This window comes from Microtus pennsylvanicus, chromosome 4, assembly GCF_037038515.1.
Source record: "Microtus pennsylvanicus isolate mMicPen1 chromosome 4, mMicPen1.hap1, whole genome shotgun sequence".
Taxonomy (NCBI): Eukaryota; Metazoa; Chordata; class Mammalia; order Rodentia; family Cricetidae; genus Microtus; species Microtus pennsylvanicus.
This window is the reverse complement of record NC_134582.1, coordinates 77,192,106-77,211,972: the sequence shown is the minus strand read 5'-3', so window position 1 is coordinate 77,211,972 and position 19,867 is coordinate 77,192,106. Positions and strand designations below refer to the sequence as shown.

Sequence of the window (19,867 nt, the reverse complement as noted above, 5' to 3'; positions counted from 1 at the left end):
GGCAAGGGCTACTTCTCATGGCTTTTATTTGAATCTGTGGGTGAGAGACAGTGCAGTAAAGGGAGCAAAACTATTTGACGAATGTGGGAACTGGAAGGGAAAGGAGAGAGTTACAGACAAGATGGGTGGCTGTAATTACTGAATAGCATCTTTAAGAGAAACCTCCTGCTGTGCACTGGGACAATAGGAAAGGTGCCCTGAGGGTAAGACTGAAGTCTTCATCTTGGGAAAAATCCAAGTTCATCTGAGAGGAGAAAAGCCTAAACTGAAAACATCACGGACCCTGCCGGAAAAACAGCTGCCTAGGGCGATGTCCCAAGATCCTGGCATCTCCAGCATCCCAGGGTCTCTATTACAAATGGGGCTTCCTTTTCACAGCTGCATGCAAATACCTGGCCCAGCAACCACCGCACAAGCCTCCACGACCCTCTGTTCTAGCATCTTTTACACTTGTAAAGCCATATACCACATTCATGATGTTACCAAATTCTGCTGTCCGGTTAGGAAGCTACCTGGTTCCCTCAGTTGAATCAGCCTTTGTGTGGCGACCCTGGGTAAACAGCTCCCCAGGGAAGGCAGACATCACCCCTTTAAGTCCACAGGCCATGAAGCAATAGAGAGGAGGAAGAGAAGTGAGACTGTATTCTCCATTAGACAAGTTGTATACTTCACTAAAGACAGGTTCTGGATCTCTGTGACAGTCACCGAGTGTCACCACATACTGTCTCCTGGGTTTGCTTTATGGATCAAGGTTGAGCTGGAATTGAGATCTAGGGTCCTTGGACCTTTCCAGAGGGTGTGCCTGGAAATGCCCTAAGCTTATTTAGAGTCAGTAGATTGTGGAAGAGGAAGGCCTTTGAGAAGGGTATTTGAGACTGAGATAGGCAGCAAGCAGGCCTACTCAGCTGGCTATGGCCCAAGGAGATGATGAAGCATTTTGAGTAGCTACAAGCCAGAGATAAAGGGTGGTTTTAAGTAGCTGAAGGGCACAGCCTCATCACTGTAGAGCTTTGGTGCAAGGCGACATGAGGGATAGAGGCTCTTATCTCTGATTTCTCATAAGGTGAAATTGCTCTCGGAGGTGGGTGGCAGATACGTCCTTAAGTGAGCCCTTGATATGCCCCCTTGGCTGTGAGCCCTTCAATGAGTAGACTAACACTTCCTTCTTCAGAACCACAGGGGCTGAGGTCTGGCCATATTTAAGATACACATATTTTATTCCACTTGAGTCTCATCAGAGCCTGTGAAGTTGGCCTTATTACCCTAGCTTTAGTGATGCGAGCAGTAGGCACACAGAGTCTAAGTGTCTGCTCAAGTGACTCCATCAGTAAATGGTTAGACCCAAATTGACCTCACTGGGCTCACCCTCAGCCACATCTCGAACACTGTCTTTAAGTGCTGTAATACCGAGGTTGAGTTACCCTCTTTTGTTTTTGAGACAGGGTCTTGTTATGTAGCCCTGACAGTCCTGGAACTCACTCTGTAGACCAGGCTGGCTTCAAACTCACAGAGCCTCTGCCTCTTGAGTTCTAGGATTAAAGGTGTGCACCATGATGCCAGACTAAAGCAGAAGTCATGGAGGATAGTCACAGCCTCACAAGACATTTGGCCACTCCAAGGGGAATTTTATACTAGATGATGTCCTTACCATGGGACCATTTTTTAGCATTCTTGGGGGGAGATAACAGGACTAGTTAGAGAATGTCTCAGGTCAGTAGGACATCTTAGAGTCTCCAAAGGTAGTCATCGCCGAATAGCAATAGTGGTGCTTCCCTTTTGAAGTATAGGGGATTGCATCATTTCCAGAATAAATTTACAAAAACTCTATGAAGAAAAAGCGCGTTCATCTGCTTTTGCAGCTAGAACATGAAATTGCTTCAATGACTCAACCAAAACCATAATGCTGTAGAATATGAGTCAGGCTCGAAATCTGTCTCCTACACTAGCTCAGAATTGTCCTCTTTACTAGGGGCTCCCCATCTTCATCTAATGGCCACAGACACTGGGCTAGATGCTAGGGTTAAGTCCTGCCAAGAGGCAGCTGTTCAGATAAGAGGCACTATCTCATGCACGGTCAGGCACAGTGTCCCCAGCCACTATCTGTCTGTCTATCTATCTATCTATCTATCTATCTATCTATCTATCTATCTATCATCTACCATCTATCTGTCTACCTATCTGTCTGTCTGTCTATCTATCTATCTATCTATCTATCTATCTATCTATCTATCTATCTAATCTATTATCTACCTACCTGTCTGTCCGTCTACATGTCTATCATGTCTATCTGTCTGTCTGTCTATCATCTATCCATCTATTCGTCAGATACAAAAGGCCATCAATGGACTTGTCCACTGGCCTTGACATTTGTCACTTGGAATCCGAATGTCCAGAGTAGGACTGTATTTATGAAAGTATGCTCAATTTCCTAAGTTAAAACTGAAAGTCCATTGTATGATTCATAAGCCCTTCTAATACTAGGCATTTTCATTAGTGATTCACAATAGAACAAATGTCAAGAAAAGCTACAGGGCTGTCTGCCTTTGCATGATGGCATGCATGGTCTGAGGGAATTTGCCCGGCGGAGGTCTCTGAAATCAACAAGGTTAGCATTCCACAGAGGTCCTTTATCATCTTCCCACCTACGGAGGCAGCAGACACTTGACATTCGTGACAGATATTTCTAGAGACCTTTATGATTCCCTTAATTGGAAAATTCCATTAGGGCAAATAATTTCCCTCCTGAATCCTTTTTATCCTGACCCCAAAGACCATGACCATGGAGAGCTTGGGTTTTCTATCTCATTCATTATCACGTCATTTGCACCTTTAGCTGACAGTAAGGGGGACATGACTGTGAGGAAGTGGCCAGATATCTGGGTTTATTGGGTAATTCTACCTTCAAGGACAGTTTTGCTAGAGGATCTGAATTTATGTTTTAGGGAAAAAGGGTACTGTCTGTCTACAAGGTAGGCAAGGTTGTGATTGCTTAGTCAAATCCTGTGACTATAAACTGCAGACCCCCAGTATTTCCTGTTTCCTGGCTGTTTCAAACCCAATCATCCTGCCCTTCATAGGGCAGGAAGCTACTTGCTGGCAAAGAGAGGAGTATTTGGAGATTTGGAGGACCCCAAGCTCATCTTCACTAATGTCACACAGCCCCCACAGCAGGCTTGTTTGAACCCAAGGGTGTAGGAAGTCTCAGAGCTCCAGAATGAGACATCTGTGCTTTGGTTAAAAACAAAGCAAAAGGAAAACCTGGTAAGTTCCAGGGTTAGGTTAAAAATGCATTCCATAAACTGAGAATATAGATTTGAACTTGAAGCTTGACTTCCCCCAGCACTTGGCAAAACTTTGCTTTGCTTTTGGGCTCAGAGCCTTGGGGAAATAACATTTTCTTCAGGACTTATGATCATTATTAAAGTAAAAGAGCAGAAAATCTTATGAATCGTGAAAACCTCCTAGGTCCCTTGTTGATGGCTGGTTTATGCCCCCTGCCTGCTCCCACTTGGATAATCAAGGAAGAGGAGAAATATCCAGGACCCAAATTGGGCCATTTAAATATCATTTAGTTACTTCTTCTTCTTTTTTTTTTTCTTTAAAGAAGTTTTATTTTGTGAGACAGGGTCTTTCAGTGTAACTCTGGCTGGGGATATAAGGGGTACTGAGACGCCTTGGCATGTACTGACGAGTTGATGAACTTTCCTTTGGGCATCTACTTGAGCTATCTATTAAGAACATTTATGAGACTCTGGGGTCCATGGTTCTCACTGCCCTCTTCTCCAAGCTCTCTATGTGACTTTCCTAGGGGCAGAAACCCAGCTCAGTGCTGTGCTTCTCAGCAAGGCCTGGGGTTTGCTTGCTGGCCCGTGGGAGCTCTTCTGGGAGTGCTCCTACAGCAGTTTGGAGACTGTGATTTTTGTTCTTCAGGCATAAGGTCTGCCCTGGGCTGATTGGGAGTTCTCTCTGTTGGGGGATGGGAGCCCAGGTAGGAAGGGGTGGTGAGATCTGAGCAGCTCTGCGGAACTGGCAGATCCCTTCCACGCAGAATGGGGTGTCATCACAGTCACATTGTGGGGACACGGATATGCATGAGCACGAAGCTAGGCCAGCGGCCCTGCAAAGCCAGGCAGGAAGACCAGGAAGGGTGAGGAAGCTTACCTTTTTGACTTCATATTTAATGGCGAGTTTGATCCGGCTCAGACTTGGACGGTGGTGGTCGGACCAGACTTGCAAGTTCACATCCCCATTTAAAATCGCTTCCACCTCTTCTGTGTCTCGGCACAGGTCCAGCACGCCCACCACAAAATCCTTGCATTGCATAGATAACTTCCTGTAATCGTTCTAACAGAATAAAGAGAAATCAGGGTGTGTCACACTGAACCCCACAGGGTGACTGGCGCAGCATAGCACTGAGGCTCAGCATTGGTGGCCAACAGTGAACCTGTGAAGGGCCTTGGAGCCAGAGGTCTGCACTAGACTGGGCCTGACTTCTCTAAGTTAGCCTTTGCTGAGTTTGTGATCCACAAGCCACTTGCGTCAGTCACCTTGGGTACACGCTGAAGTCACAGATTCCCAGACTCCACCCTACTCCCTGAGCCAGAATTCCTAGGGATTGGGCCCAGGAATCTGTCTTGTCTATGCATCTGCCCCCCACCTGCTAGGTTCTTTCAAAGCAGCAGGTCCTTGTGCCTAAAGCTGAGTCAATTCTGAGATTGTAGGGAAATGTCACTTCTGTCTGTGCTGGTGACTGCCTCACAAGGCTTTACTGGAAAGCTATGACTGGGAGGCTGAACTGGAAAACAATATACACAGGTGTGCTTTTTCTTTTTCTTTTCTTTTCTTTTCTTTTCTTTTTCTTTCTTTTCTTTTCTTTCCTTTCCTCTTCTCTTCTCTTCTCTTTTCTCTCTCTCTCTCTCTCTCTCTCTCTCTCTCTCTCTCTCTCTCTTTCTTTCTGAAACAGGGTTTATTTGTAGCTTTGGAGCCTATCCTGGAGCTAGCTCTTGTAGACCAGGCAGGTCTCAAACTCACAGAGATCTTCCTGCCTCTGCCTCCTAAGTGCTGGGATTAAAGGCGTGTGCTACCACCACCTGTCTTCTTTTTTTAAAAAAATTTATTTATATATTTCATGTATATGGATGCTTTGTCTGTATGAACATATGCACACCAAAAGAGGGTACCAGACAGTTGTGAGCTGCCATGTGGGTTCTGGAAATTGAACTCAGGACCTTTGGAAGAGCAGTGAGTGCTCTTAACTACCAAGCCATTTCTCCAGCCCCACAGGTGTGTTTTTTTCATGTTCTGGAAGACTGGCTTATACATTAAAATATGAACTATAATTCACATCTAACATGATGCTCCCCTGCCGCATATACATACTTATCTAGCAAATTGGGCTCCTATGCTCCCTGCCTACTGAATAAACACTCCTAGGTCTTGACCCCTTCACCAGCATCTCCCCTTCCTTAATGAATTGCTCCTGGGTCTCTCCTTCCCCAGGCCAGTCTTTCTGAATACGTTTGGGAGGTTTACTTAGTGACATTCCAACTTGTCTCTCTTCCTAAGAGATAGTTCGGAGTCCAGACAGTGCTCCAAAATGCTGGGAAAAAAGAATGTTCCATGCCACCTCCACACCACCTTCCCCCTTGACATTTTCTCCCTAAGGCTTCCTTTTTGATTTCTTAGTTGTAATCACACACATGTCAAATGTCGCTATGCTAATCACTGTCAACAACCCAGGGACTCACAGCCCGCAGCTGGCAGATAGGACAGCTTTGCCCTCCCAAAGCCTGGATTCCTCAGCAAACAGGCAGTCACTGGCAGAGGAGCAGTGCGGGCGTTGGCCGGAGTTAATTTCAGCTCCTCCTGGATGTCACATAGAATGTCACTTTGCATTAGACTGTGAGGTCAGCAGTGCTTGTTTGCTAGGGGAAGGCGAAGGATCAAGAAAATACTCTCGGACAAGAGTGGCCATGCTCCATTTTTATTCATAATTTTGGTAGAAAAAAAAGAGTTTCAGAAACTCAGTGGAGTCATGGCTGCTGCCGAGCTTGGGCAGATTGGCATGCAGGGTCTGTGGAGAGTGTTGGGCATCTAAGACTGGGCGGTGTGGTGACATGAAAGCTGCATTCTGTCTTCCTTTATCCCTAAATTCACCCGCTCACTGATCATTCATTCATTCATTTATTCATTATCAAGAATCTGCAGCATACCAGGTAGTGGAGTTACCAGTGAGAGGCGCAACTCTTGCTTCTGCGTACTCTGGGGTAAAGGAAGCTGGGCCTCTACCCTCAGTTCCATAGGAGAAGAGCGAATGCCCAGTGAAACCTGCACAGAGCCTACCCTGGCCCACATCACTCAGAGGTCATGTTTGGGGATGCAGAGGTTTCCCAGTGCCAACAGGCAGCCCAGAGGAACCATCTCAATCCTCACAGAAACCTGTGATGGAGGGACTGTCATCAGTTCCAGCTGAAAGGTGAAGAAACCGAGACCCTGAGAGCTCAGAGAGCTGCATGTGCCTGCTCTGCGCAGTCATGCCTTCTCTCTCGCGGGTCACAGAGGACCTTGTTTGCTGTCAGAAGAGAAGCCCTCCGTGCTCACCGCCACACACAGACTGCCCCACGTGCCTTTGTGCTCACGAAGTCTGTTCCTCTCTTTCCTTGAACCAGTCACCTCTGCTCCTTCCTAAACCGGCTCCTCCACTCAGGCTGAATAGCTGCTCAGGGACCAGCTCCTCCACTCAGGCTGAATAGCTGCTCAGGGACCAGCTCCTCCACTCAGGTTGGATAGCTGCTCCAGGACATTCTCCACAGTCTTCCTTCCTCCCTAGTGCTGCCAGCTTTCCCGCCTCCTACTGGCTCAGCATACACACACGCCGTTATTTCTTTGTCTTAAAAATAAATCTTTACTGACTCCCATTACTGCTCCAATTTCCTGCATTATTTGACGGCAAAACTCTGAACGGAGTTGTCTAAGTCACTGTCTCTAGTTGTCCTCTGGAATGTCTTGTTGTCCCAGTGAATAATGAGTTCATGGCCTGAACACCACTGGGACTGTTCTGGTCAGTAGCTGGCTCCCAGTCTTCCCCTCTCTGACTGGGTGACGGCTTTGACACAGTGGCTGCCCCCACCTCCTCCATGCGTGTCTTCACCTGTTTCTAGCCCGCTTTCCCACCCTGTGTTGTTTATTCCCCATATAACTATTATTTTTGCATTCTGTGTTGATTTATTTTCATCATATCTTAATTTAGAATGTCCCAAAGAAGTGTCCAGTCCTAGACCATCTCCTTTATCTCGCGTCATGGCTCTCAGTGCTCTGACCTCTCCACTGTGATGACCTGTGAGCCATAACAAACCATTTCTCTATTCTCCTTTGTTGGATTTTATCACTATAATAGTTAAGAAAAGAAGACAGTGTTCCTTGGTGCCTCATAGCAGATGAAGTTCTTTTCAGCTTGTCAAAGCCTTTGGCTTCCATAAAACCAGAAGTTGGGTTATCCAAATGTGGACCTTGCCACACTCTTTGTGAGCTGCTGTGTAGGCCTAGGCCTGTTTTGCTTCATCTCCTGTTAGGAAATGCTCGAGTCTGCTCTTTAGAACGGTGATGCGGAAGGTGTTTGTACCTTGTGGGAACTGGCGGATGCTGGCGAGCCACCTCATTGGCGGAGGCCAGCAAGCGGCACCACTGGTGGAGGCCCCACTGGTGGATGCTGCTGAACCTCCCCACTGGTGGAGGCTGGTGAGCCTCCCCATCACTCACGCTTTGGACCGCTGCACATAGCTGTGCTTCTTTGGGCCATGAGCTGTGTCTGTGCCAGACAAGAAGGAGGCCCTAGCGTTTTGCCTTTTGTAGAACGGCAGATACATGGGAACTGTATAGTGTGTGTAACCCTTCGAGGTCAGACTCTTTCCCTCCGCAGCATCTCTCTTCAGTTCATCCGTGTAGTCATGTGCATGAAAAGCTCGTTTCTTTCTGTGTGGTGGGGCCACGCTTTGTCTACCCACTCCCTTGCTGAAGCCATTGGTTGTTCCTAGCCTTTGGCAAAGAAGAGCAGAGCTGCTATAAATGTCAGTGTACACGTTTCTGTTCAAGCTCAAGTTTTTACTCACTAGTGTAAATACTAGGGACTGGGTGGCTGAGCATATGGTAAATGCATGTTGGATTTAGTAACTTACTTCTGGAATAAGCATACCATTTCATATGGCCTGTCCTTTCCTGGATCCTCTGTCTTTATTTATGTAACTTTACATTAAATGCCAAGGTTTGGCTCTCTGAATCCCTCAGCTTTGTCATGCATTTAAATATTGCTTTGGCTTTTAAAAAATTCTTTCATCTTTTACATAAACTTAATAGCAAACTTATTCATATATTTAGGGAAACTGTGTTGGGATTTTGTAATGATGTTGGGTTAAATCTGTAGATGAATTTCTGATCCCAACACAGATAGCAAATGGAAATCGCGAAGCAAAGCAGTTGCTATGGTAAACCTTGGTGCTGAGATTGCTGTTTTAACAGCATCACTTTTAACAAGTTATTAGTTTTCTTGATTTCGTTGAAGAACTCCAACTTGTCAGTTTTGTCAAAGTGATTGACAGATAAAAATTAGGAGGAAGAGCAGGAGAGGCTCATTACCAGTGGGGCAGAGAGAAGTGACTTTCTCAGGTTGATGCTGTGGAGACGCCCACACATTTCAGGATGATTAACACTCAGTCTTCAATGGAAATCTGAGAAATCAAATTTCAAAAGACTGTGGACTTCAAATCGACTCCAGCATTCTTCCCTTTGGGGACCTAGTTACGTGGAGGGAATATTTACTGAAAGCCTCTAATGGATCAGAAAAGGGGGGCTGTTAGCAGAGATATGTGCTCTGTATGGCTGGAAGGAGCTTTGGTTTCTGACATGCAGCTGGGTCCAGAGATGGCCGCAGCAACAGTTACAACACAAGTGCTCTAAGCACGGTCGTCTGCCATCACTCACTCACGGCTCTCCCTAAGTAAGAGCATTGTGGTTTCCTTACTGAAGATAGTGATTTGGGGGTCATGAGTCACCTGATGAAACGGCTCTGGGGGACCGTGAGGGGTATGGGCACAGAGCACTGAGGAGAAAGAAAGGCCCTGTAGCCAGTGGGACAGATGGCGCTCTAGAGTTGTGTTGTGAAGGAGACAAGAAAAACTGATAAATAGTTGCTGGGAGAAGCAGGCTCAAGAGTCTTTTCTTTTTCCTCACTTTCTCCATCTCTGCCTTCATCCTTTTGGTTGTGGTTTGATGTCAAGTGGCCCCCAGAGGCTTGTTTGTTTGGAGACTTGGTCTCCAGCTGGTAGTGCCATCTGGGGGTGGGTGGGGGGTGTGGCACCTTTAGGAGGCAGAGCTCATGGGAGGGTCAGTAGGGTTGAGGCCTTGAGGCACTGCAGCCCAGGTCCTGTTCATAGTTCTCTTCCTGAGTATGAACTCAGTATGCACAACAGACTCCTGCTCATGCCAGCGGATCCTTCCTGCCCCTGCTGCATCCTCCCCACCACCACTTAGGCTGTCCCTCTGGAACTATGCCCCAGTGAACCCTTTCCCTTAAGAAATTTTGTCAGGGCAACAGTAAAGTAACTTCCTCCCTCCCTCCCTCTCTTCTTCCTTCCCTTTTTCCTTTTTTTGAGTTAAATATACACAAAATCGACTAACCAAGAGCTAATAAGGGAGGTGGTAGATTTGACGAGAACTCAGATACAGTTTCGGGTAGACTACAGGAATGAATGGATCAGGAGCACTGGGGGTGCAGGTAGGAGGTAGCAGACTTTACACTAGCCTAGGGTTGAATAGGGAGTTGGAGAAGAGCTAAAAACAAGGCTCTATCAAATCTATCTAAACAAACAACTAAACAAAACAAACACCATGACAGAGTCCATTTGCCCATTTGAGGTTTATGGTGATCAATTTAAAATGAGGTCATTTTTTCCATAGATGCACTGTGCTTCTTGGGCGCTTACACTGAAATGAGGCAGAGACTTGGGTTTTTCTGAACAGAAAACCCAGAGGAGTTGAGGGCTGTACAGGGTGGTTTTGAGGACAATGTGTGGAACTGAAGCTGGCATATGTGACAAGGAGACCCTAGAGGGGAGGAAAGTGGGACGAGGAGTGTATCAGTGACTCCTGGGCTCTGGAGGAAGACAGTATTGCTGGAGTTGGGGATTTAAGGGCGGTTGCAAAGTATGGCGTGTGAAGGGTTTACATCTATGATCGTGACAGATGAGTAGCACAGGTCACTCATGGTGACCAGGAGAGGTGGGGTTAAGACCACTGGAGGAAGAGAGTCCTGGAACCCAGTCAGAGAGCTGCAAGGGTGCAGTGTGTTCACACGGAAACACTGAGACTGCAAACAGCTGCAACTGAGCCACGGGGAAGCGACTGTGGGCGACCCCTACCATGCATCACTGTCACATTGGCAGCAGTGGCGATGATGAGTAACGGGTGAGAGGGCCTGATGAAGAATCATTCAAAAATGGAGGCTCTTGGGATGAGAAGCACAGTAAGGTTGAGGTGTGGCAAGGAGCAGCTTCAGCCCCAGGCCCAGTGCTGTGAACACTATCAGGGGCAAAAGCTGTCCTAGGTGAGGGCTGCCAGCAGCTGTGTCCTTGGGGGCTTCTCTTCAGAGAGAGGATGGAGGCATCGCTTCTCTCAGGGACAGAGTGAGTGATGTGGGCTGTACTGAAGGGTGTGACCCAGGGAATGGAGTGGAGAGTGTTGTAGATGAAGACAAGGGGTATGAGAATTAATCGCAGTGTTAGTAGGGTTCTGACGCTTCAGATGCATTTTCTTTTTTAAAAAAATTTTTTATTTATTTATTATGTATACAATATTCTGTCTGTATGCCTGAAGGCCAGATGAGGGCGCCAGACGTCTTTACAGATGGTTGTGAGCCACCATGTGGTTGCTGGGAATTGAACTCAGGACCTTTGGAAGAGCAGGCAATGCTCTTAACCACTCAGCCATCTCTCCAGCCCTTCAGATGCATTTTCTATGAAGTTCTGGAGATGCCATTTCCCATGGTGCTGATGGAGAAGCCCCATTACATGACAGTGTGAGGATTCTGTTGCCTGAGGTCAGAGAAACAGGCAGCATGGTACTGGGCATGCCAGATACATGTGGGACTCTAGAGCTGACACAAGACTTCATGCTGCACCCGCCCTAGTCTGTTTCCTTCTACATACTTCTCGTTTGCTAGATGATGGATATGCTAAGATTTAACATGTATGACTGAGTTCTGAAATCAGCTGATGGATGTGAAACACTAGGTGAGACCCCGAGTCTGGTGCTCATTATTGCAATGAAAATTACAATTAATTGTTTCATTTACTTTTGCCACATCAGTAAGCCCAATGTTGCTACAAAGCTCATCAAGGTAGGGCTTCCTCAATACTTTATCGGGTATTTTTGTTTTTCAGACAGGCTGATTTTTTTGCAAAGAACAAGGGATTCTGGGTAAATCAATACAGCAAATGACAAGAATTGGCCAACACTGTACAGTGGATACTTATCTGTCTCGGGGTAGCTCTTCCAGTGCCTGCTTGAATAAGGCTGACAAAAGCCTGTATTGGATTCACTCCTGTAACTTCACTCTGCAAAGTCCTTGGGTGCATAGTGTAAGCAGAGGGCAGAAGCTCAGAGCCTGGGGATGGGACAGAGTTCTGATGACTCACAGTCTGGACCAGGACCCTGGACATGGGGTGCTATGTCGGTGCAAGGATGCTGGGCATGGGGCACTGTTTCTGTGCAAGGGCCCTGGGCATGAGGTGCTGTGTCTGTGCAAGGACCCTGGGCATGGGGTGCTGTGTCTGTGCAAGGACTTTGGGCATGGGGTGCTGTGTCTGTACCAGGACCTTGGGCATGGGGTGCTGCGTCTGTGCAAGGACCCTGGGCATGGGGCGCTGCGTCTGTACCAGGACCCTGGGCATGGGGCGCTGCGTCTGTACCAGGACCCTGGGCATGGGGTGCTGTATCTGTACCAGGACTCTGGGCATGGAATTCTACACCTGTACCAGGACCCTGGGCTTGGAATGCTGTGTCTGTGCCAGGACCCTGGGCATGGGGCACTATGCGTGTACCAGGCAGTGCTGACTGGGCCTCTGTGGACACTTTAATAAGCCACCTGGACTTTAGTTTACTTGGTTTGGAGCCATTGACATTGTGAGGGATCAGCACACTGATGTATCTGTGAGATTCCAGAAGTAACAGATCGGTGTGCTTGTTGCTCTTTTTAACAGGTCCTTTGTTGGATTCAGAGGCTTGCCTAGGGACAGAGCTACATTTTAAGAAAACAATTCCAGTTCTGTTTGGGAAACTCAGGTGTCACACCCACTAATTCTGCAAGTGTATTTAAGTAGCCACAGTATGCCAGGCCCTGGGAATACAGATCTAAGTAAAACATAGCCCTTGCATGCAAGTTATGAGCAACCAAATGGAAACCACAAGGTGCTGGAAGTGCCCTGGGACAGAGCTGGGCCACTGACCTAGAGACAGCAGGGCTTTCCAAGGGGGATGCAGTATGACCTGAGACCCGCAGGTGAGCAGAAGCTAGCTGGGCTGAGGCAGATGCAAGATGTAGCAAGGGTGAACATTCTGGAGAGGAAGGCTTACAAATGCTCCTTTGGGAGAGGGCATCCATCCCTGTGCAGGCCGTGCTAGATGTCGGTGACTCTGACCTGGGCTTGGCCATGTGTCTGGACTGTATGTTTCTCAGCATATCAGGTTTGCTCCCGTTTCTATAGAGGAGACCACATGCTTTGCAAATCTACCCAGAGCAAGGGCATTGCTGGGTTATCTGTTGCCCCTAACCCTGCATACTGCCCTGAAAGCAGGGGGACGGTAGAGTGTGGCGATTCTCTGCCCACTGTATTCACTCCCAATACTGTCTTCGGTCTCACTACTCACTTTTCTCAGTTATGAGTCCCCTGCCCACCCATATCCCTGTCTGCAGAGTGAATGCTATGGGACCGGGGTGAATGAAAGCTTGCAGCATCCCCTGATAGTGTCTTACAGGATTTCATAGCTCGTTCCTCAGGGACACAGAGAAACAGCCTGGCAGGATGTGGCATTCCTGTCCATGCCAGCTCAGTCCCTGAGGGGTTGCACAGTCGCAGCGGGTAGCTTTCTGAAAGCACATTTTTGGGGTCTCTTTGTTCCATTGTAGCTGAAGCTGATGATATAGTTGCAGATGCTGCCAAACCAGAAGTACCCCGTCCTTGGTTCCCTCCAAAGCTTCCGTCCATTGACCACTCTCAAGCCGTATGCACCCAGGCTTTGTCACAGGAGAATATGGGGTTTCTCATTCATTCATTTACTCATCAGAGTTGAACCACGCATCTGGGGTGCAGGCACTAGCTGGGACCCCAATACATCATGGAGAGTTGGGCAGTCATGTCTTGCCCCTGTGAGGCTGCTGGTCCAAAGTGAACGATGCCAATGGAACCCTGTGCAGAGTTAGATAGTGGGCTGTTTTGCTTGTGAAATTGGAGCTTGTGTCTACACTCAGACTGTGGTAATCCCTGGGAGACATTTCCTTTCCAAAACTATTAGTAAGATGCAGAAACTGGCTAAGAATGTGTTAACCCAAAGGCCAACTGACTTCTAGGAACATCGCCTTGGAAAGTGTTCTCCCTGATCTGCCTTGCACTGGAGCTACAAGGAGGAGTGACATGGTCTCTTCTTGCCCGTGGGGACATTGTTACATGGTAAGATCATGGTAGATGATCTTAAGATATGTGGTCAGTGTTAACTAGCCACTGAACAAAGAGCCACTAAGTACTCATGCAATGCCAGGGACTGCGCGAAGCCTTTGAGATGCAACCATAAGCAAAGCAAGAGCCACACTCCTGTGGGCCTTGCATTTTACCGGGGAAGGAAGGCTGCCTAGAGAGGTCACCTTTTTATCCAGATGGTGAGGCAGGAGCTCCAGAGGAGGTAATTTTGAAGGAAGAGTGGAGGAAGGTGAGGGAGACAGCTATGCAAATTTGTGATGTGTTCCAGACAGTCTTCAGAGGATGGAGAGTGCAGAGCGAAAGGGAGAGGGTCAGGGGTTAGCAAGGAAGAGCTGGAGGGGCAGTGGCTGGGGCAGAGTGAACAAAGGAGGAGAGAAGAGTTGAGGCCAGGGCAGCAGCAGTGAGCAGATGGCGGATGTCTGTCCAGCGCTGCTGAGGGCTGCTCTCCTCTTCCTCTGGGGAGATGGAAGTCATTGGAAAACCTCGGACACCATCTGATTCATGCACTCAACAGATCAGTCTAGATGCCAGGAGAGAGTGAATTGCAAGGAGCAGAAGTGGGAGCAGAAGCAGAGAGCCAATGAGGGAGCTGTTCCATCACCTAGAGGAGGGATGAAGGTGGCCAGGGCCGGGAAAAGTAGTTGAGGGGTTGAGGCATATGAAGCTCTGGAAGTGTGTGCAAGATGGCCTGGGGACTTGCTGATGGGGTGGAGCTTAGGAAAGGAAAAGGGGGGCAGGGGAATCTGAGGTTTGGGGCTTCAATACCAGGCTGGGCTAGATGACCGCTTAGCAATCCACCTTCCTTCAAGTCCTGGGAGAAGCTCCCCTCCTTTCCCACTGACACCAGCTGTGGTCAGTGGAGACAGCATGACAGTGGAATAACACTCTGGGAGTTCTAACCCAGGCCTGGGGACACCAGGCATCTCTGTTGTCTCCCTGAGTGTCTGATTGCTTCCAAGAGAAGAATGTGCTCAGGACAGGCATTTCTGAAGCCACCTCACCCATTTCTCCTGTCAAAAGGTGGGTGGGTGGGGTTTCTTAGCAAGCTTTTGAGATGTCAAGAGTCCCTAAGGTGTGTCCGTGGCTAACACTAGGACAAATGATTGCTTTGCCTTTCCATGGCAGCCTGGACCCACATAAGGGTAATCTTGCTTTTGCTTGCACTCTCTCAGAAAGCTGACGCCTCTGCTTAGGGGTGTCTTCCTTTCTGAGGGTCTTTCCTTCCCTTAACACCCACGCATCAGCCTGTATTAAGCTGTCTTTAATAAAACTGCTTTGCTGAACAGGCTAGTCCTGAAATCCTATAGAGTGTTGAAGCAACAAACCCCAGTTTAGGCTGAGTCAAGGGCCCCCCAAATCTAAGCAAACTTTTCGTGCTGTTGAGGGTGGCAGTGTGAAGCTGTGTCTTGGCCTCTCAACACTTTCACCCACAGGCCCAGAAGACCCTCCCCTTCTGACTTGTAAACATGGACAAATGTTCGTTTACAGAGAACTGAGTTTGGAGGTGGCTGTCATGTCATCTTATGTGGCGATAGTTGGCAGATAAAGATAGGCTGGGTGATTTGGCATATCATCACCAGAGATGGGTTCTGCCCATGTGTGGGTGGTCAAGGAAGTCACCCTGAATGAAGTAAGTGTAGAAGGCAGAGCCTAGAAGGAGAAACTAGTCACCCAGTTTTAGAGGTGGAGGAATTGGACCATGGAGAGGTCTTATTCCCCGGTTAGGCTGAGTGTTTCTCTACAGGCAGGGTGGCCACCAAAGCCTTAGGTGGGGACGTGTCTTGTCGCTGACTCAGTGATGTGTCATAAAAGCAGGATCGACAGCCCGCAGTGGCGGGAAGGGTGCAGGACATGACTGGGGGAGCGTTTATGTTCTAAGATTTAGGGTGCAGAGGATGAGAGCTCAGAGCGTGACAGTGCCTGAGGCAGACTGGGGAGGGGAAAGACTTTCCTGGCCGTGCTGACACCTGATAGGATTATAAATGAGTTTTTTCTTCCATACAAATACATTTTTATATTAATAATACATCTCCAGTGTAACCAGAAAAGAAGACTTTGGATGTGTTATGGTTTTTAAACCCTTTCTGTTTGGCTTTGGAATACATGTGCTCAACACAAAAGTCCCCGGGGAGATGGGAACCACATATGTACCATATATTAACTGTATCTTTTGAAAACAGTTCACAGAGGCACTAATTTGAAATTGGCATGGCCAGGTGACACCCTGAGAGAGCATTATGTCTTGACCCAGGTGACATCTGAGAGAGCATTCTGTCTTGACCCAGGTGACATCTGAGAGAGCATTATGTCATGACCCAGGTGACATCTGAGAGAGCATTATGTCATGACCCAGGTGACACCCTGAGAGAGAATTATGTTACGACTCATCTGATTATAGATTCAGAATAAGAAATGTATGTGAGATTCCTTGGGAGAATCATTACGGTGTGGTATATGTATAGAAGCACATTTGAAAATTGCTTGTGATTGCTGAAAATGCTATTGATTAAGAAGGACTAATAGCTAGATGGCAAAGTAGCAATTAAAAATGTGGAGCCTTCTGATGATAAAACAAAGAGCAAAAATCAAGTTAGGCAAATCAGGGCTTGTGATTTCCGGGTTTAGGGCCTCACTGTGCCTCTCACTGCAGGCTGCTCGCTCCCTGGGTCCTGCCTCCCTCCTTGCCACTACTAAGACCCTTTTCACAGCTGCCCAAAGGATAACTCCAGGGTAGTCTGCCCTACATCCCTGGAGAAACCTGCTGTTTCAGGCCCTGGGCTCCTACAGTGTTGCCTTTTTTGCATTTAAATAACTGTCCTAGAGCTTTGTATTTTGACAGGATTTAGCTTAGTGGTAGAGCAAAAGAGCAAGGCCCTGGGTTTGGTCCTCAGCTCAGAAAAAAAAAAAAAACCGACAAAATAGCAAATCAAACTTACTACTCATTTGTATTTTCCAGCCCAGGAATGACATACTATAGGACTTGTAAAATAATGAATTGATTTAACATATGCAGTCTGGCTTAAGAACCTTGTTTTGAGGGGTTGGAGGAATTGCTCAAAGGTCAAGAGAACTGACTGCTCTTGCAGAAAACCTGGGTTCGATTTCCAACACTGATCACAGTTGTCTGTAACTCCAGTCCATGGTGTGAGGCTTGGTGCCCAGAAGTCATGCAGGCAAAACATTCATGCACATGAGAAAGACTGAGAGAGGGATGGTGGGGTGCGGGAGGAGAGAGAGAGAGAGAGAGAGAGAGAGAGAGAGAGAGAGAGAGAGGAGAGGGCGAGGAGGAGAAAAGACAGAATCTTGTTTGTGAGATGCTGGGGGTAGTGTTAGTGTGTGGAACCCTGACTGCTTGACCTGAGAACATTCAGGGAACATTTAGTTTAAGCCTTGAAACAGCTGTTTGTTACACAGCACAGTTATCCTGGGCACAGATGGATGGAGTGACTTTCTAAAAGTTCTGGGATACATAGGGTGTGTGGTGTTGTGTATGTGTGTGTATGGTATGTGATGTGTGTCTGTATGTGAGATGTGCGTATGGTATGTGTATATGGGGTTTGTGTGCATGGTATGTGGTGTGCGTGGCATGTGGTATGTGTATGTATGTAGGATGTATGTGTGTGTGGTGTGCTTATAAGTGATCAGAAAAGTCAGATTCTAGCTTTTGTTTGAAAGTGACTTGATCTAATTCATGACTGGATGTCACAGAAATAGATGTTATACCTGTTCTGTGAACTAGGAGGACAAGCCTGTGGCACAATCTCCTGTATGATTTCCTGCAACCGCACAGCCACTGTTCTCTCCTGTGAGGTTTTATTCTGGGACTTCTCCTCCAGCCCTAGCCTGCAGTGTAAGGAGCTGACTGGACCATCACTTCAACCAACCAAGCAGGTACCTCAAAGTCTGCACACCCTACACTGAACATGCAGGTATTCTGTGGACTCCTCTGACTCTATTTGCCTTCTGTTCTCACTTGCTTGGCATCCAGAGTGGGTGTTCTAGGCTCATCCTTATCTCTGCCAGTTTGTTAGCAAAACCTATAGAGTGTTAACTTATGCATTAGCTTGCTGATTGGCATCAACCACAGTCTCCTCTACGCAAGCACCAGAATCTGTAAGGGAAAACTCGGGGTCCTAGTATGCCTTGACATACCTTACTAACTCCAGTCCCCTTCTCAGAAACCAAACTTTTCTCCAGACACACCTGTTCTCCAACTCTTCTGAGCCCACTCTGCCTCTGTGCACACTCACTTGCACACTCGCTCTTCATGCTTTCTGTTCTGTTGCCCATTTGTGAAACTCCTTCTGAGGCACTGAAGCCTCTGCTCGCTTGGCCCGTTCACGGCTTGGTCGTGTGTTTTCTTGGTTGTGTTTCTTTACCATGAATCATCTGTGATGACCTTACTCTTTCGCTTCTTCCCCAGTTTTGAGGACAGAGCCCAGTTCTCATTCCCTCTGCATCTTTAGCCCTTGTACGAGAATTGGTAGCTAGAGGGAAGCTACCTTTTGCGGATGGATGTTTTAACTACTTAGACCATTTGCTTATCCGTAAAATGGGAACAATAATTCCTTCTTACATTTCAGTTAGGAGATTGTCTATAGTGGCCTAGTATTCTGGGCTTAATCCTCTATAGTTTACAAAGTTGTGTGTGTGGGTGTGTGTGTGGTAATGTTCTGCACAAAAGGCTTGAAGCATTGGGGGTTATTAAGGGATTGTGTAGCCCAGGAACACGGGCCTTCAGAACATGTCAAAGTCACGTGACAGAACCCGGGTCTTTTCTACTGTTCTCTTGAAGTTATCTCCCTGTCCACGCCCCACCCTGCTCTTTTATGAATGTAGCATCACTCATCACATGTGGCATGGCCTGCGGGGAGAGTTTGACCATGAGATCCCAAGCTGTTGAGCTCCCTGCAGTAATGTTTAAAGCGCAGCTACCCCGTGAGCACTCGACAAAACTTGTGTGGCATATGCGTGCTAAGAGCAGACCCAACACTGCTTCAAGTGTGGTTTCCAAATTTGTCTGTATAGAGGAGATACTATTTAAAGGCATCAGTTCTGGCTCCTGATGTTTACAGCCTAATTTGAATTTTTTTCTATTCTTGCACATTTTCTGGAGCTCATTTCCATGTTTATGTTAAAATATCTGTTTTAGGTCCATAAAACATCAAGTTTCTAATGTGCGGTGCCAAAGTGTTGAGTGGACTCTTTGGAGAATGAACTTCAAACCCAATAATTGCCTGGGAAGAGACGTTGTTCCCAGACAGACTTAGTCCCCAGTCCCAGGCTTGACAGAAAAAGGCCCAGACTAGAGTTGTCAGGTACCATGCAGGAGGAGCCAGACGCTCTCTACAGACAAAGCACCGAACTCATCCAGTACCCAATGGGAGGAAGAGGACAGGAAGGAGGCAGAGGATGCGGAAGAGGGTGCGTAGCAAAATTGACAGAGAGGGTGGAGGAAAGGGAAAAGGAGAGGAAGAGAGAGTGGGAAGGTGGGAAACCCTTTGCCATCAGTGATGGGCCATCTTTCCTAGGAGCCTGGGAAGCCAGTTGTTATTGTTAATTTCACACTATGTAGCTGAGGGTACTGGAAAGATCAGAGTGATGTGGTAAACGAAGACACCACACAGTGTTTGGGCTCCATTTTGATTTGAACCTCCGGCTTCCTTCAAGCACTATAACTTTGGGAGACCATAAATGCTGTTAGTTTTAATCAGTTTTCTGTATCTTCTATCACTGCCTCTACTGATACCTGAGCTTGTGGCCTCAAACTTCTGACTGCTTGGTCAGCAACAGTGGAGTATAGTACAGCTGGAGGCACTGCATTGCAGTGGAGGAGAGTGCAGCTGGAGCTGCCACTACAGTGGGGGAGGGTGCAGCTGGAGCTGTCACTGCAGTGGGGGAGGGTGCAGCTGGAGCTGTCACTGCAGTGGAGGAGAGTGCAGCTGGAGCTGTCACTGCAGTGGGGGAGAGTGCAGCTGGAGCTGCCACTGCAGTGGGGGAGAGTGCAGCTGGAGCTGTCACTGCAGTGGGGGAGAGTGCAGCTGGAGCTGTCACTGCAGTGGGGGAGAGTGCAGCTGGAGCTGTCACTGCAGTGGGGGAGAGTGCAGCTGGAGCTGTCACTG

The 19,867-nt window shown here is 47.7% G+C and overlaps 1 protein-coding gene across 2 annotated transcripts in view; it reads right to left on the bottom strand.

The window, feature by feature from the left end:
* Trpc7 (transient receptor potential cation channel subfamily C member 7) overlaps positions 1–19,867 on the bottom strand; it is a 118,744-nt gene that overhangs the window by 74,832 nt on the left and 24,045 nt on the right. For both annotated transcript variants that reach the window (XM_075970930.1, XM_075970931.1), the window contains exon 3: positions 4,162–4,344. In XM_075970930.1, coding sequence (XP_075827045.1) covers positions 4,162–4,344 — 183 coding nt within the window. The remainder of the gene's footprint in view (positions 1–4,161; positions 4,345–19,867) is intronic.